The 17,975-nt window shown below is 45.4% G+C and overlaps 1 protein-coding gene across 2 annotated transcripts in view; it reads right to left on the bottom strand.

Moving 5' to 3' along the window:
- LGR4 (leucine rich repeat containing G protein-coupled receptor 4) overlaps nucleotides 1-6,149 on the bottom strand; it is a 78,317-nt gene extending 72,168 nt beyond the window's left edge. For both annotated transcript variants that reach the window (XM_033928534.1, XM_033928536.1), the window contains exon 1: nucleotides 5,941-6,149. In XM_033928534.1, coding sequence (XP_033784425.1) covers nucleotides 5,941-6,107 — 167 coding nt within the window. In that variant the 5' untranslated portion in view covers nucleotides 6,108-6,149. The remainder of the gene's footprint in view (nucleotides 1-5,940) is intronic.
- Between the last annotated feature and the right edge of the window lie 11,826 nt (nucleotides 6,150-17,975).

The raw sequence follows: 17,975 nt of genomic DNA, 5'->3' as shown, positions 1-17,975 counted from the left end.
ACGCGGAATAACAAATTTTAAATAAACTTGAAGAGGATTGTTAAACTATTGGCTCGAGTGGTGAGCAAAGGGGAGTGGGGATAAACTAGAGCCCTTGGATTGTCAGACAACACGATGAGTAACACACAGGATGCAAAAAGCACACAGTGTTCACCTTTCAGAGCTAGGCTGTGCCGAAAGCACCACAATTCTGCACCCGCTCCAGCATCTCAGTCCCTAGTCCTAGAACAGGTAATACAGAAGGGAAACTTATGCTTTTACAGAAAAAGAGTTTGACAGTCTGCAATGAACTATTCCACGTTTTATATTTTCTTAGGTTTCCGCCACTGCTGTCACGATTGTAGCAGGTTTCTTGGTCTCGCCACATCTGTGTAGAAAGAACCGACATTTCAGCCATCATGCTGTGGCTTTCTTCAGGGTATGCGGTGAGGTCTGCAGTGTGTTGGTTCTTTCTACACAGATGCGGCGAGACCCGGAAACCTGCAACAACTATTCCACGTTTTCTTTGTCAGTGCAACCAGCAGAATTTCCCTGCTGAGGAACTGGGACCAACTATTCATGCCTGATGTCAAGAAGATCAATGGGACAAGCCTCACACAAACCCATTTTTCAAGAATAAGGTCCTCAAGAATGCTCCAACTGCAGGGTATCAGAGTGCAAAGCAAAACACTGCACCAACGGCCTCTCATTTTAGAGATAGCGGTATTACAGAACTTTTATAAATATAACAGAAATAATCATTACTGAAGCTGTACCCAAAACTAAATCCAACACATTCTCTTCCCAACATCTAGAAAAACTGCCCAATTGTGAAAACAAAATAAGCGAGGTATAAAATCAAGTTTATCAAAAAATTATTACCCCGCGCCTCGGGAACACCTTCAGAGAGGCTTAAACTCTAAAAACCTAACATAGAAAACATCCCTAATGGACTTTTCCGGCTCTTTTCTTTTCGCAGTTCTTCCCTTTTGACCTTAATTTCATGTATTTTTGTTTTGCCGGATGACGACAGCGCTGTAAACATAAATCACACACAAACTCTGTTTTCTGCTATTTGTATCCCGCCATTCAGGAGAATCCCCTCGTCACACTGCCAGGTTCCCCTTTCAGAAAGGAGCCCTGAGCCACAGCTATTTTCAGGCCCTCCTGGATCATCAAAACCAGAAACAGAATGTGGAGAAAAAAAAAACAGGACAGCTACGGATAAGAAATATTAAAATTCCGTTATCAACAGTGGAGGAAGTCCCAGCAGAGGCAAAGGAGATCCTGCATGGGCCGTGACGTTTCTCTCTTTCTAACACGGCCCAACTCTATCACTTCCAGGGCATAACACATTAGGCTCAGAAAGCTGAATCTGCAGCTTATTTCAGCCTGCGAATATACATTTTAGACTTAGCAAACTCCCAATCACTTTTTATTCGCTGAAATGAGAATGAAATTCCCTGTCCTGCACTATAGGAATAGAAAACACTCTTTCTCTTGCATATGGTGGAGGAGAGAGAGACAAGCATGGATAAGAGAAAGGGAGAAAGAAATGTTAAGACATATGGTGTAGGACAGGGAGAGATGGTGCTTGGGGAGAGAGAAAGAAATGTTGCACATGATAATGGCGGGGAAGAGAGAGGTTTGACCCAGGGCACAAGGCAGGGAGAAAAAGAGAGAGATGGTAGACAAAAAAATCATTTTATTTTCTATTTTGTGATTTCAATATGTCAGATTTGAAATGTGAATCCTGCTAGAGCTGGTGCCAGACAGAGAGCGTGCACTAGGACCTAACAATGAAAGAAGAAGTATTTTTTATTTTGTTTATACCACAGTGCCAACATGGGTGGGGGGTGGGTAGAAAGACTACAAACTAAACCTGCCAGGACATTAAAAAAAAACAACAAAAAAACCCAATTGGAATCAAAGTGAATTGAATTTTAAAAAAAATGAATTCAATAGGCTGAATCAAATCGAATTGAAAATTTTTTCCCTGAATCTTTTCATAAAGGCGGTTAATAAATCTCAATAAATAAATGAGACCCCCCCCTGAAAAATACCTCTGTTGTAAAAGGTGGTGGATTTTTCAGGGGGTCACTGAAACTGTGGGAGGAGCTGGAGGTTCCTTTTCCCAGGAGGGCGTGCAAACTAGGCTTTTGGTTGTTCCTCTCTCTACCAGCGAGACACCCAGCGAGATTTGAGAGTGAACTGACAATTAACTGCAAATAGTCAACCGAGGATGAACTGGAAGTGACAGGGTGAAATCTGTTGATGGAACCAAAGGGTCTAAAGGCTGTTCTACAATCAACTTCAATAAAGTTCCAGTTTGGTTCACTTACACCTCGGACTGAGCTGTCGTTTCGTCAGAAAGGAGACCGAGGCGTTCAAGTGGGGTGAGTGAAATCCCGGAGTTGCCCATCCCCCGGACTACCGTGCCATGCCCAAGCTTTTGTGAAAGACTGAGTGTGGCTGTGTGACACTCAAAAAGAAACCTTCAAAACTACCGTGACTCTCTGTAGAGTGTCGTCATTTTTTTCTCTTTTAGTGCGCCCTGGTATGGGGCAGGAGACAAACCCCACCCCCAACCCTGAAGAGCTGGCTGGAGCCCACTGCGAGGTAGGCATGAGGTGTTGGGACTACATAAATAAAGTGCTAAATAAATACTGGGTACATGTGTGAAAGAGGGCAAGAATTGGCATAAAATGAATAGAGGAAACTGCCCACCTCCCAATCCCTCCAAAGGACCATGTGACCGAGGCAGAGAGGAAGACACGGCAGCCTGATCCAACTGCTACTAGAACCTTCTACTCCCAGATATCCAAGAAGAGGAGACAGCTGTCAACCAGTACTTATTGAAGAGGGGGGGGACCTAACAGATGTAAGGGTGTGGATGCATGAGGGAAAGGAAAACTGAAAAATGCACACCTAGGTAGACAGCAGTTAAGACATGAAGATCTGCTACTTTGCCGCTGTTGTAGTGATGAAAGCGGGGTAGGAAAAGGCTCGAATGCAGCAAGAAAACACACAGATGTAAGCTGGCCTTTTGGATGAGCTGCTTCCTGAAAGCATTTAAACAAACAAGCACCATGCATGCAAACAGTCCTCAAAAAAGACTAACTCTGGCTCTCGCATGCACATCACAGGAGAGACCTTTCACCAGCAGGTGTGTTCAAGGAGTGAATCACCAACTGACTTATTTGGCCGAAGGAAGAGAGGGATAAGCCAGAACGACACCGCTTAAGAATGGAACAGGAAAGTGGAAAAACCCCTGCAAGGGATAAGCAGCTACTTGTCAGGTTATTTGCAACGCTGCAAAAGCTTTTCAAAGCAATATGGGGAGAAAGAAACACGCACCCCTAGGGTTCCCATGTGGCTCCAGAAAAAGGAGGATGGGTTGAGACACTGCTGTGTCTCTCTCGGTCCTCCTTACTTCCATGGCTTTAAGTGGATGTCTCAATCCGTCCTCCTTTTTCTGGAGCCATATGGGAACCACTAGAGCAGGTGAGCTAGCAGAAGAAAGCCTGGAGCTCCATCTCCTTACAGGGGAAACACAAGTCGGAGGAGAGACTTTTCTCCTCTTTCCACCCCTCACTGCATAAAATGGGCAAAAGTGGAACCCCTGTAACTTAGAGCAATGATGGATGTTCAGGTGCTATAGTTCAGCGTTTGTAGACGTTTAGATACACTTAGGGTTGCCAGATTTTACGTACGTAAAACCCGGACCCGCACCCCAAGCCTGCCCAGCCTCGTCGGCAATGCGCACATAGCCCCTCCCGACGCAATCTGCTTTCCAAAACCAGGACAAGGTGCCAGGTTTTGAAAAGCTGACCGGACCTTCCCTCTAAAAAGATGGCAAGTCTGGGAAAATCCGGACGTCTGGCAACCATAGATACGCAGAGGGAAACATTAAACAGCTCATAATGGAAACCAAATCAAATTCTACAAAAGATAGGCGTTGTTTAGGCGCCATTCTCCGAAGGACTTAGGCGCCTAGAATGCAGCCTAGATTACGAGCGCCTTGCCACCAAGTGTGGTTCTGTAAATGGCACCTAATTTAGGTGGTCATCCTTTTTAGGTGCCAATTACAGCATCTGGAAGCCCAAACGAGCCAATTTTCCGCCTTCTTTTCTCGCTAGCCTCTCGTCCACTCCTCGTTTCGGTGTGAAGGTCCCTCTTTACTCCAGGAGACTTTTGGATTCTGCTCGCACACACGTTTCTAAACTAAACTAGCCGGGGTCATCTCTAGACTCAAATAGAAAGGAAATAGTGGGGTGAAGACTTTACAATAGCCAAGTTTTTAGATATTTAGGAAACGTTTGAAGCTGTTTCAGGGCTTTTTGGCCTCTTTTCGTCTTGAAATGGAAACCTCTTAGATTTCCCTGACCTCCCACAACTCCTAGTCCCCTTCTAGAAGGGGAGTTACCAGGGCAACAAGGGCATAAGTGGCTCTTTTGCAGGTGGCAGCCTTTACTCCTTACCAAGTCCTGCCACCGTGTAATTAGAGAAGGCTTTTAGGTCCTAAAGGACTATCATGAGGCTGCATTTGCCAGACTCCCAAAGGGTCTTCTTGGGCAAAGGCAGCAGACTGGCATCCCAGCTCAAGGCTGAGCACGAAGCAGGTGTTTAAACGCCTGTCACATTGGAAACGTGGAGGCCTCGGGGGGAACCTCAGAGATGCCCAGCCCAGCCCTGGAGCGGAGAAGCTCATGCAAAAGCCACCGAGTTCTGAGCGTGCAATGCACAAAGGGCTCCAATCCCCTCCCCTCCCCAGCCCCGGAGCGGAGAAGCTCATGCAAAAGCCACCGAGTTCTGAGCGTGCAATGCAGAAAGGGCTCCAATCCCCTCCCCAGCCCCGGAGCGGAGAAGCTCATGCAAAAGCCACCGAGTTCTGAGCGTACAATGCACAAAGGGCTCCAATCCCCTCCCCAGCCCCGGAGCGGAGAAGCTCATGCAAAAGCCACCGAGTTCTGAGCGTGCAATGCACAAAGGGCTCCAATCCCCTCCCCAGCACCGGAGCGAAGAAGCTCATGCAAAAGCCACCGAGTTCTGAGCGTGCAATGCACAAAGGGCTCCAATCCCCTCCCCAGCCCCGGAGCGGAGAAGCTCATGCAAAAGCCACCGAGTTCTGAGCGTGCAATGCACAAAGGGCTCCAATCCCCTCCCCAGCCCCGGAGCGGAGAAGCTCATGCAAAAGCCACCGAGTTCTGAGCGTGCAATGCACAAAGGGCTCCAATCCCCTCCCCAGCCCCGGAGCGAAGAAGCTCATGCAAAAGCCACCGAGTTCTGAGCGTGCAATGCACAAAGGGCTCCAATCCCCTCCCCAGCCCCGGAGCGGAGAAGCTCATGCAAAAGCCACCGAGTTCTGAGCGTGCAATGCAGAAAGGGCTCCAATCCCCTCCCCAGCCCCGGAGCGGAGAAGCTCATGCAAAAGCCACCGAGTTCTGAGCGTGCAATGCACAAAGGGCTCCAATTCCCTCCCCAGCCCCGGAGCGGAGAAGCTCATGCAAAAGCCACCGAGTTCTGAGCGTGCAATGCAGAAAGGGCTCCAATCCCCTCCCCAGCCCCGGAGCGGAGAAGCGCATGCAAAAGCCACCGAGTTCTGAGCGTGCAATGCACAAAGGGCTCCAATCCCCTCCCCAGCCCCGGAGCGGAGAAGCTCATGCAAAAGCCACCGAGTTCTGAGCGTGCAATGCACAAAGGGCTCCAATCCCCTCCCCAGCCCCGGAGCGGAGAAGCTCATGCAAAAGCCACCGAGTTCTGAGCGTGCATTGCACAAAGGGCTCCAATCCCCTCCCCAGCCCCGGAGCGGAGAAGCTCATGCAAAAGCCACCGAGTTCTGAGCGTGCATTGCACAAAGGGCTCCAATCCCCTCCCCAGCCCCGGAGCGGAGAAGCTCATGCAAAAGCCACCGAGTTCTGAGCGTGCAATCCAATCCCCCCCCCCCCCAGCCCCACTCACAGCGCGTGGGTGAAGGCGCTGAGCCCGGCGGGCAGGGCGGGCAGCGCTCGGCCCGAGCAGTCCGATCCTCCGTCGCCATCGCAGCGGCAGGCCGGCGGGCAGGAGGAAGGAGGCGCCGAGGCGGCCCAGCTGCAAGCCAGCAGGGCGAAGCAGCCCAGGCAGCGCATGGCACCGGCCCGTCCGCTGCGGCTCGCGCTGCCGAGTGGCGCGCGGCGCTGCGGCCGAGGCGGACTATGCAAAGGAGGGCGCCGCTGATTGGAGGCGGGGCGGGGCCTGGGCCCGGGCCCCGCCCACCAGCTTGGCGGTCGACCGAGCAGAGCTGAGCTTGTGATGTCATAAAGCCTCATTCCACCAATAAGAGCCAGCCTCCTCAGTGATGTCACAATGGCTTGATTGTCCTATCTGTCTAGATTGTAAGCTCTTCCAAGCAGGGACTCTTTTCTTACTCTTTGGGACTCTGTACAGTGCTGTGTACGTCTGGTAGCGCTATAGAAAGAATTCATAGTAGTAGTAGCTTTGATTCCATTTGAGCCCTGAATACATTGAAGAGTGACTTAAATTCAAACCCTGATTTTATGTTGCTGCTTTCTTTCGTTTTCTTACCTTTAAATACTAAAAGTGCCCACTGATGGTTCTTTGAATTTGGGGTGGCTCTCGGGACCTATTGGGGTCTGGAGATCCTGTTCCCTTTAGTTGCTTTCTTAGCAAGTGCCTATTGGTTAATCCAGCCCTAATGACTGATTATGGCATAATTATGCCCATATTAAGAACTCTGGGTTGTACAGAAGACCCTGTAACTCTGTATAGAGCCCATGCATTAGAAGCTCACATAAAGCACTCTGAATTGACTCCCAGCTCTCAATAAACATAACATGGGCTTATAAGCATTTCTTTCCTTCTGCCTTGGCCTGATTCATTGCCTCTTAAGTGTCCCCGTTCTCACCTCTCCCTTTGTATATTTATTCTCTCTTCTAGTCAATCCCTTCATCTTCCACCTTAGCCTCTGGGTTGAGGATGCCTCACTGTCTGTCATTTTCACCTTCATCCCTCTTCAATCTTGTCATTGAATGTCTCCAGGGGGGAAACTTTTCTCTCAAGCAGAGAGGAACACTTGTTTCTGACTCCACAGATCTTTCCCGTGCAACTTTTGCCCCTCTTTGATCAGAAATTCCTTTTTTTATATATATATATATTTTACTGACTAGTAAATACAATGAAACAAACAAACGTTACTGGAGAGCTCATATGAACAAAATTAAAATATTTCACATAAGAAAATGCTACTAGTCCTATTATTTCTATAGCGCTACCAGCATTTTTCACCACTGCCCACCAGCCCCATGCCCATTTCTCCTTCTATCACACCTCTCCATCACTATGTCTAACATTCCTCCCCCTTGCATCCCCTTCAATCTGTTCCCTCTCCACCACCGTATCCAACATTTCTCCCTCTCATCCTTCTATTCCCCATGCAGCTCTACTTCACTCTTCTCTCTCTATGCCCAATTTTCCTTTCTCCATGTGCCACCATCTCTTTCCCTCTCACTCACACACTCATGCCCAACAATTCTCCCTTTCTATTCCCTCCCTCCTATGTCCTAAGTTAGTACCCCCTTCCTCCCTCCCTCCCTTCTGTGTCCCATGTTCATGCCACTTCCCTTCCGAGTCAAGTTTGTGCCCCCTCCCCCTTCCTACCTTCCAGCCGTTGCCCTTCTAATGCCCCAAGCCGCTCCTTCCCCCCTCTTTTCTCCCATTTTTTCTTAGTTGTTTGAACCGCACTTGCTCCATCTGCCTTCAGCGGTTTGTTAGGGGGGACGCACAGGCAGCAATTCACATGCTGTATGTAGCTGACCCACAAGCCTTCCCTCCAACATCAGCTCTGATGTAGGAAAAAAGGTTTCTGGGTCAGCTACATACAGTGTGTGAACCGCTGCCGGCTGCACGCCTTCCCAAGAAGCCCCTGAAGGCCGAAGCGAGTCTGGCAAGGAGGTAATTGGGAACCTCCCCTCCACTTGCTGACCCAGGCTTTCCTCTGATATGAGCTCTGACATCAGAGGGAAGCCCTGTGGGTCAGCTTTGGGAGGGTGGGGCGGGCAGCAAGGAAGGATCCCCGCCAGCGGCAGCTCAGCTTCAACAGACAGGCGGGCAGGGAATATTTCGCACGGTGGCCATGCTGCGTACCTCCAAGGGTACTGCTCTAAAAAGAGGATAAGGACATCTGATAACCCTATTCATTATTAACACTCTGTATCAATTTTTGGGAATGTGCTTGATTTGCCCAGGGCCACCCCCACCTATGGGTGGTGCATGATCCCCCAAATTCTACATGTGGCCCTAAAAGTTTAGCCCTTGTTCCTCACCTAGTTAAATATGTAGATTATAAATAAATATAAAAGGCAGTTACCATATATGGCATCATGCTTAACACCCGTATGTGTGTCTAACATTTAGGCCAATGAAAACCTGGCCTCAATACCTGCCCCTAATTTGGGTACAGATCCAGCGTGTTCTATAAAAGTGTGGCTTACTTTTGGCAACGGTGGTCCAAACAAGCAGACGTCCAATCCGTTTATTGGTTGCTGCTGAGTTAAGACTGTGGAACAGTACCAACTTTTGGCTAAGTACTGCTTTAACCTGGCCAGTGATGCTCTTTTAATACACCAATCACGTAAGCCAATTCGGAAGCAATTATATTGGTTATCAATTGGATTTCGGGTGCAAAATAAAGTGGTTTCTGTGGTTCATCAGACTACCATCAAACACCAGGGTACTTTCTTTTTTTTTTTTTTTTTTTTTAGTTCAATGATTTTATTGAATATTATAGGAATTATAAACAGAAAGCAGTTCAAACATATATATCATAATGAAAATCATGTATCAAATATTCGTATCTACAATCATTTGAATAAAACTAGATTAATGAGAAGGATCCAGAGTATCTGGAACTGCTTAGAAAAGGAATAGAAGAAGACAGAGAAGCAGGAGGGATAAGAGAAAGAGAGAGAAAGATAAAGGAAGAGAGAGAGAATGAGAAATAGAGAGAGATAGAGAGAGAGAAAGAGAGAGGCAGAAGTGTCTATAGAGCAGAACGAACATATGAATCTAAGAATGGCCAAGGTGATTTGTTTCGTGTCAAGTTTGTGGAAGATCGAGAAAACAATTTCTTCTCATATGCATAAGATTCAAATTTATGGTACATACTTAAAGAGTTCCACCAAAAAGTGTAGTCTAGCAATGAGGATGATTTCCAGGGTACTTTCGACATGGAAATTATTTAGACACAAACTAAAAACTTGCAAGTGCATTTTGGATCCTTTCCCCTCCTATCTATTCGATAATATCCCTACACAGGCCATCGCTTCCCTCACCGACCTCATAAACTCTGCCCTAACATCGGGCCTTTTCTCCCCCGACATGGGGCACATTTCACTGTCCCCTCTACTGAAAAAGGCCGACCTTGATCCCACCTTTCCATCTAATTACCGTCCTATAGCAAATATCCCTCTCCTAACCAAGTTATTAGAATCCATCATATCCACCCAACTCTCATCCTACCTAGAACGTTTCTCTATCCTCCTACCCCACCAATTCGGCTTCAGACCCAACTTCAGCACCGAATCCCTCTTGGCCTCACTAATCTCTAAGGTGCAACAACTCCACTCTCGAAAAAAATTCGCTGTTCTTCTTCAATTCGACCTCTCCGCAGCCTTCGATGTCGTTCACCACGACATCCTTATCTTCCAACTCTCCGAAATAGGCATAAGCTCCACAGTCCTTGACTGGTTCTCTAAATTCCTACGTTTCCGCTCCTACACCGTAAACACAAACGGCTCCTCATCCCCCGCCTGGAAGCCGAATTGTGGAGTCCCGCAAGGCTCACCCCTCTCTCCTATTCTTTTCAACATCTACATGTCCTCTCTGAAACTCCTTCATCTATCCCCCCTAGAAACTCTCTACTCCTATGCTGACGACATCCTCATCCTCCTCGAAACCGACGCGAACCTCTCGAACCTCACTGAGAACATCTCCACATGTATTACGAACCTCCAATCCTGGGCCCAATCTGTACAAATGAAACTGAATGAGTCCAAAACCAAACTCCTTTGGCTCGGCCCAATTTCAGATCATTTACCCACCTCCATCCCTCTACCTTCCGGCCCCACTCTTCATCTTGAGTTTTCAAGCAAAGTCCTAGGCATCATCTTAGACTCCTCTCTCTCCTTCAACGATCAACTCAATTCCCTAGTAAAAAAATGCTTCTTTAGCCTCCACATGTTAAGAAAAGTAAGATCTTGTTTTCATCATTCCCATTTCGCCATCCTCGTCCAATCCACCATCCTCTCTAGACTAGACTACTGCAACTCCATCTATATAAGCCTAACTAAGAAAAACCTCCATAGACTTCAGCTAATTCAGAACGCCGCTGCCAAGCTTATTTTCGCAAAGGGCAAGTTTGATCACGTTTCCCCACTCCTCTCCAAGCTTCACTGGCTCCCAGTATACTCCAGAGTCCTCTATAAATGTGCCTGCTTAGCCTTCAAGATTCTACATGGCGTCCTTCCCCCCGTTATCCCACTCTTTTGGAATTCATCAAACCCACTCTCTTCTAGACCCTCCCAAAAACTGAAACTATCTTTCCCGTCTATAAAAGGTATATCCCGCGCAGGAAAACTTGGAACATCCCTCCCCTTTAGAACCACTAAACTCTGGAACAACCTCTCATCCCCGCTCAGAAATTCTAGCTCCTTCCAAGCCTTCCGTAAACGCTTGAAAACTTGGCTTTTCTCAAAAATCTAATCTCCTCCCGTTCTCTAGTACCCTGCCCCTCTCTATCCTCTCTGTCCCTCTCCTATACCCCTTCTTTGTAATTCCTTTCCTCTTATCCTCTGTAAACCGTGCCGAGCTCTGCGCTTGCGGAGATGGTGCGGTATACAAACCTAATGGTTTAGTTTAGTTTAGTTTAGTTTAGACACTAGAGCGATGACTGGGGTTAAAATGTGGAATGCTCTGGTGGACCAATTGCCACTGTGTGAAAACCGGTTTCAATTTAAGAAACAGTTAAAAACTCAGCATCTGTGCATGCTCGAGGACCTCCAGATGTGGCCCTGAGCTCAGGGAAGATGACGAAGGTTTGTGCTGGCGTGGAACCAGTATGGGGCAGGATAGGCGTGACTGGGGGCAGACTTTCCTTTTTAGCTTTAAAAATAAGTGCAATTAATTCAAATCGACTTCACCCAACTGCACTTATGGATCTGTCTCATCTTTCTTTCCAGTGTTTCAGTAAAGCCTGTTAATCTAATGGTGTTTTGTTTTAATTTTCGTATGGGCTTGAGAACACTGTTTTTCCAAAAGATGCTTTTCACAGGATCAATGTAGGTCAAGCAGAGACATAATAAAGTCTTTCTTGCTTTACAGTCTGTTTTTTCTGTCTCTGAAGCCTGTTCTGTATGTCCAAAGTTAACAAGGAGAATATATTAGATCAGTTAGGGAATCCCCTTGGCCTAGATATCCAAAATGTTTGCTTTTCTTGGGCACTACCTAAAGAGTTCATGCTTTAACTCGCAAGATTACTCTCACAAATCCACAATTCCTTTCTCTTTCTATGCTACTCGGCCCCCTTGTGTCCAAACCAGGACTTGCAAGTTTTAGCTCAGTTTCTTTTCTTTTCCTCTGGGTTTTTGGAATTCTGAAATTACGATAAACTTTCTGTTCTACCACATTATTATTATTTTCAGTGCAATACATTTTATTTATATTTCTCGTTTGAAACTATTATATTGTCATAGTAAAACATCATTTCAACATAGCAACCAAAGCTCTTCTACAGATGTAGAGTAATCCATAGTACTAAAAATAATTATGATAACTCCCTATCATTTCATGGCTTTTTCCAGCACATTTTGGATGTTCTCAAACACTGCAGTTAAGTATCCAGAAAGCGATGGCGACCAATTAAAGCCAGGCCATATGTAGATTTCTTCTCCACTTCTTTGAAACTTTCAGTATCGTTTTCATGATAAGTTGGTCCTTCGTTCCACATGAATCTCTTTTGTCAGGAGGGTACAAATAACTTCCAGACTTGTGGAAAAATCTCCCACCTGCTGTATATGAACAATCTGAAAAGCAGCAGCCAAGAGCAGAGACTCCTTTCAAGCACACGTCAGCCCAAAACCTTCAACGTTGGGAATGAGGACAATATACTAAACTAAACTAAACCTTAGGTTTGTATACCGCACCATCTCCGCGTGCGCAGAGCTCGGCACGGTTTACAGAGTTTGAAAGGAAAGGAACTACAAAGAAAGGATATAGGAGAGGGACTGAGGAGATAGAGGGGGACAGGATACTAGAGCACGGGAGGTGGTTAGATTTTTGAAAAGAGCCAAGTTTTCAAGTGTTTGCGGAAGGATTGGAAGGAGCTAGAATTTCTGAGCGGGGATGAAAGATTGTTCCAGAGTTCTATGGTTCTAAAGGGGAGGGATGTTCCAAGTTTTCCTGCGCGGGATATACCTTTTATAGAAGGGAAAGATAGTTTCAGTTTTTGGGAGGATCTAGTCGAGAGCGGGTTTGAGGAATTCCAGAAGAGTGGGATAATGGGAGGGAGGACGCCAATGACTGCTGTACCAGATTCAAATAGGTAAACTTGGGACTTTCCCCTTGCATTTTGCTGCCCCCAATAGGTCTTGGCAGCAAGACAGAGCACAACTTCCTGCTTCCACTGCAGTCCCTTTCGTGGCCCTTCCTCCCATCTTATGGAGCTTTTGCCACATACTGCAGAATCTTAGTGGCCTTTTATCTGGGCTTCATCTGCTCTGTCTAGAACTTTTTAAGCTGCTGGCATACTAATCTCAGGGCTGTGGCTGGAGGGCACTCGGAAATGCATGGATGTCGATGTGATGATGTCGTGTGCATGTGTGATGTCATCACGTTGACATCTGCTCAGGCGCGGATGCTGTCCAGCTGTGACCCTGAGTGTGTGGAGGGGGGTTGCTTCAGAGGGAGAGGTGAGAAGGAGCAGAGGCGCAAGGGCCTGCTGACTACAGGATGGGCAGTTTCCAATACACTGGTGTAGATGCTTTCTACAACCGAACTTGATACCCTAAAGGAGGGCTTCAAAGACACTAGTACCGCCCCCTTTCTTTCAGCCCTTGTGCTTTTTAACAATTCCTCTTGATCTGGCCACTGCCTTTTGCTCTCAAAGTTTTCGGCTGTGGTATCACTATTTTGGGCACAACTCTTGCATAAGCTAGAAGATGCTGGGAAACCATTTCAAAATCACAACCACCATCTGGTATTAGAATAAATAAACTGGACTGGAGAGTTAAGTGACTTGTCCAGGATCAGTTGTAATGGAAACTGAACCCAGTTCCCACTGCACTAACCACTCGGGTAGTCCATCATGTAATAATTTTGCAAATAAATTCATCATAAGTAGTTAAGGTTTCTGAGTTAGGGACTCAGGCCCGGATGCACTAAACTCTCCGATTAGTCACTAAACCAGTTTTCTGACCTGATGTACACAATGGCCCACCTTGTGCTTTTCTGTGCATTCACACATTCTCCAACTCTGTCATGCAAACAACCTCATTAGTATAAACATGAGGTCATTAATATTAAAACGAGCCCTTTGATCGATGCCCATAACCCAGAAAAAATAGTGTTTTCCAGCCCTAAACAGCTGAGCATCAAGAGGCTGCTTTGGGGTGTCCCCTGCCGGCTCTGTGCATGTGTGAAAGTTGCTTTTCCAATGACTGATGGGGTGGGATTACGGCTGACCTCTGGGGAAACGAATTTGCATGCAAAGTCGGTCATACATTGATCACCGTTTTAAAATCAATGAATGGCTAGAGCATAGGAGCATGACGGCAGATAAAGGCCAAATGGTCTATCTAGTCTGCCCATTTTTAATGCATCCGGGTCTCATGCCATTGTTTTATCATAACTCCTGCCAGCTTCTCTCATCTTTTATTGACTATCACCTTAAGAAAAGCTCCTCTACATCCTTAAGGGACAGCACATATTTACAGCCCCCTCAACACATTGGGAACTCTGTCCAGCTTTGAATCTGATATGAACACACCTATTTGTGAGCCATTAGGGTGAATGATTCATGAGCTTTCTTGTCAGCCAGGTGTTTGCACTGAAGTAATATTTCCCCCCCAAGGATTCTGATTATAACTTTATGTAGCCTGGGGTTTTTTGACTTGTTTTAGCTCACTTTTCAAGACATTCAGCTATGCAAACCTCTTTTTCTTCTCAGAATCCTTGCACCTGTGCTGCTTTGATTACGCCGGTTACCAGTTAAACTTCATAAGGACAAGTCTAGAAAGAGGCATCTGGTAAGCACCAACTGGGCACATATGTTGTTGAATAGGAATGATGCATTGCATTAGAAATTGGCATTCATGTACAGTGAAAGACGCTATTCTATAAAATACATGCCAAAATCAGTTAGTGGGCGGGGCATGAGACACATGGAATCTATAGCATACATTGACTTGGTGCATTCTACAATGGGCTCTTGGTGCTAAACATACAGCAGTGATCTAAATCTTGCCACCTATATGCATTTCAACATCATCTCTATTCTAATTAGGAGTTTGGAAGGAATTTTCCCCTTATGCATTCACATGGACCTTTATTTTCTAGTTAAGAAACTTAATTAGCTCAGGGAAGGCTCTACAAATGTTGGATTCTTTACCCTTTGACTTATTTTTAGCATTTATATACCACTTACATTCAGGTCTCAAGCATTTTTCCCTGTCACCAATGGGGGATTATGTGACTTGGCCAGGGTCACAAGTAGGCTCAGCATGTTGAGACTTAGTTCTAGCCACAGTGCCACACATTCCCTTGAAACTTGATAGGAACTATTTTTCAAAACAATCTGAACACTTGGTTATTTCATAATTTTTTTTCTACTGAGGAACCGCCACCCAAGTTGGGCTTCGGGGCTCTCTCTAATGAATATGCATGAGAGATTTACATAACGGAGCTGGCAGGCATGCAAATTTGTGTCATGTATATTCATTAGGGATATTCTGAAAACCCAAATTGCTTGAGAACTACTGGTTTGTAATCCATCTTTCAGTGATTCACTAAACTCTAAGGCAGGGTCACGTCACACCCAGCCCTTCAGGTTCCAAGACGTCCACAATGAATATGCAAATGATAGATCTAGTGCATGCAAATTTATCTCATAGTTAAATCACTTTGGAAACCCAACTGGCAAGTGGACCCCAAGAACAGGTTTGAGAACCTCTGGATTAAACAAGCCTTGATTAGGAGGCATTTACCTCTACAGGGGCAGATGAAACAAAACTGCACAAGACCTGGCATATAGCTTAGGTAGGTTCTGCATTCCATAATTTAGAACCTACTGCATACTTGCTGTTGTTTACTTTAAGTCATAGAAACATGATGGCAGATAAAGGCCAAATGGCCCATCCAGTCTGCCCATCTGCAGTAACCATTATCTCTTTCTCTCTCTAAGTCTAAGAGATCCCAGGTGCCTATCTCCAGGATGCGTGCTTCTCAGACCTGGTCCTTACCCTAGACAGGGAGGATGGATGAGAATACCACCTGTGCACCTGAACGCTTCATCTTTTCTCCCAGAGCCATAAAGTCACTTTTGATACGTTCGCAGGTGTACTTGGCAGTGTCATTATTGCCAACGTGAATGAGCAGCATTGGTGAGTCTTGGCAATCTCTCCGTAACATCTTGGTTTTGCGCACCAGGCAGACAGCATACATCCCGGGACATCATGTCTGGTCTACAGATAAACACTTCTGTACTCTTCAGGAGGGAATCACCAACCACCACTACCGTACGCCTCCCAGTGGTCATGGATTCAGCAATTTGGGGGATTTCAAGCCTTGGTCCTTCCTCTCCCTGCAATGGCTAATTTTTCTATACACTTATGCTTTGGATATAGTTGAAACTGTATAACTAAAAAATATTAGCTCATTTTTTGTGCAAGGTTTTTTTCCGTTGTGCCATCAAACCATCTATAAATTTGCTGTTATTGTGAAGTAGATGGGTGTATAATCTAATTAATAAAATAGGGTTGAGGACACAAAGCAATTGTGTCGGCAAAGGCAGGATAAAAGCAGGTGCCATAGTTGTGAAATTTATAATATCATATCAATATTTAAACACAGAATATACATTGGACATTCCAGATGCACACATCTTAATGTGCATAATGTACGCACATGCAACATTTCTGCAGGTCCCGGTATAATTTCTGCACAAAATACTGACTCTGCTAATATAATACAAATCCAACACTTTACCCTCTGAAGGTTCCACGACAATTTTAATGTCCCGTGCTTCTGTACGTATTTTTGTATAGAATGTGTTTACGGTACTGGGTATAAACATTATCCCAGGACAAGCAGGCAGCCTATTCTCACATATGGGTGACGTCACCCATATGTGAGACTAGCTGCCTGCTGTCCCTGGATAACACCTGTTACGGTAAGTAACTGTGCTTTTTGTACAAATGCACTGAAAATTGCATGTGAAGCTGAGTGCACAGTTCCAATGTGCAGACAGATAGAAATGTAATTCTTATCTGCAAGATTGAGGCTAGATAACCTCATAAGTAGAATGAGTGAAATTAATTGGAGGCAAAGGAGGATTACAAGCAAAAGGCTCAACCTTTTCTAGAAAAAAAAGAAAACTTTTCTTTTCTTTAGGACAAATATTTTGTAAGCCTGATAAGTCTCCTCAGGGTGTTGCTTTTTCTATAATAACCACACTTTCCGGATGGTTGAACCACAAAGCAAACAACAGTGTAATCGCACCCATCACATCAATGCCCACAACAGGGGCTGCGCTGTGCTTACTTTCCTTAGCATTTCATAGCAATCTATAAGATAAAGGAAAGCAGAGAGCTCCTGTCTGTGAAAACAGAGATCCTGCTTGCAGCCAGTTCACAACAGAAGACACACGGTCTGGGCTGCTGATAAACAGGAAGCTTTTGACCCGTAGAGATGATCTCACTGTGAACTCATTTCTGAAAGATTACAAAGTGAGGCTGTGCGTTTGACACAACTCAGGGTAAGGACGGGGCAAACAGATATAATCACCTCCTCCCCCTCCTAAAATAAAGATCCAGCTTCTTGAAAGTTATTAATACGCGCCGTAATACATCAGTTTCAGCAATGGCTCCCTACCAGCTTTTTGAAGAGATGAAAAAAATCTTGATCAATTTAAAGGATCTCTTAAATATTGGAATTCTAATCACATTTCTTGCATCCTTAAGTACTGACTTCCTCTTGACAATGCCAAACTTTTTATTTGTTCTTCTCATTTTATTATGATTTTACCCCTCCTCTCGTTCCACCCTTTCATGTTTCTCTCCTAGACAAATTGTAGTTCTCCCTTTTTCCTATTCGTCCAGTTACTCAATTGGAATATCTGTATTTTGTCATATCTTACACGATTACTTGTATCCCTCTATTTTAATTGTAAACTGCTTAGAATTTTATGTAAAGTGATTAATCAAATTTTAATAAACTTGAACAAAAAATTGGAACGTAACAGTGAATTTGGCACTGGATTACTCATCACACAGGTTATGATTGACTAAAAACCTACTTAATACTGGGGTGGAGAGGAAAAGACAAGAAAACGACAGCAGATAAAGGCCATATGGCCCATCCCTATCATCTGCTATCTCTCCCCAAGAGATCCCACATGCCTTTTAATTCAATAGAAACAGAAAATGCGGCAGATGAAGGCCATATGGGTTAATGCCCCAGCATCTGCCCAAGCAGATAATATTAGGACCATGGTTACAGGAGGATTGAAGCACCTGTTTAAAATAATAAAACTATCCCCCCCCCCCCTTTCTCTTCAAAAGAAGAAAAACCAACAAGTTTGGCTTCAGATAAGAGACAGACTCCGGCTTTTCCAGTTTCCTCATAGGCTCCTCTCTCGATGTCCGGACTGGGTGTCGGCATGCTTCACCTCACAATGTAATCAGACTGGCTGGTTAAAAACCCAGTTTGAGTGATCCAGTGCAAATCTC

The sequence above is a fragment of the Geotrypetes seraphini genome, chromosome 19, assembly GCF_902459505.1.
Source record: "Geotrypetes seraphini chromosome 19, aGeoSer1.1, whole genome shotgun sequence".
NCBI classification, from domain to species: Eukaryota; Metazoa; Chordata; class Amphibia; order Gymnophiona; family Dermophiidae; genus Geotrypetes; species Geotrypetes seraphini.
The sequence above is the reverse complement of the archived record's forward strand: the minus strand, read 5'-3'. Positions and strand labels throughout refer to the sequence as shown.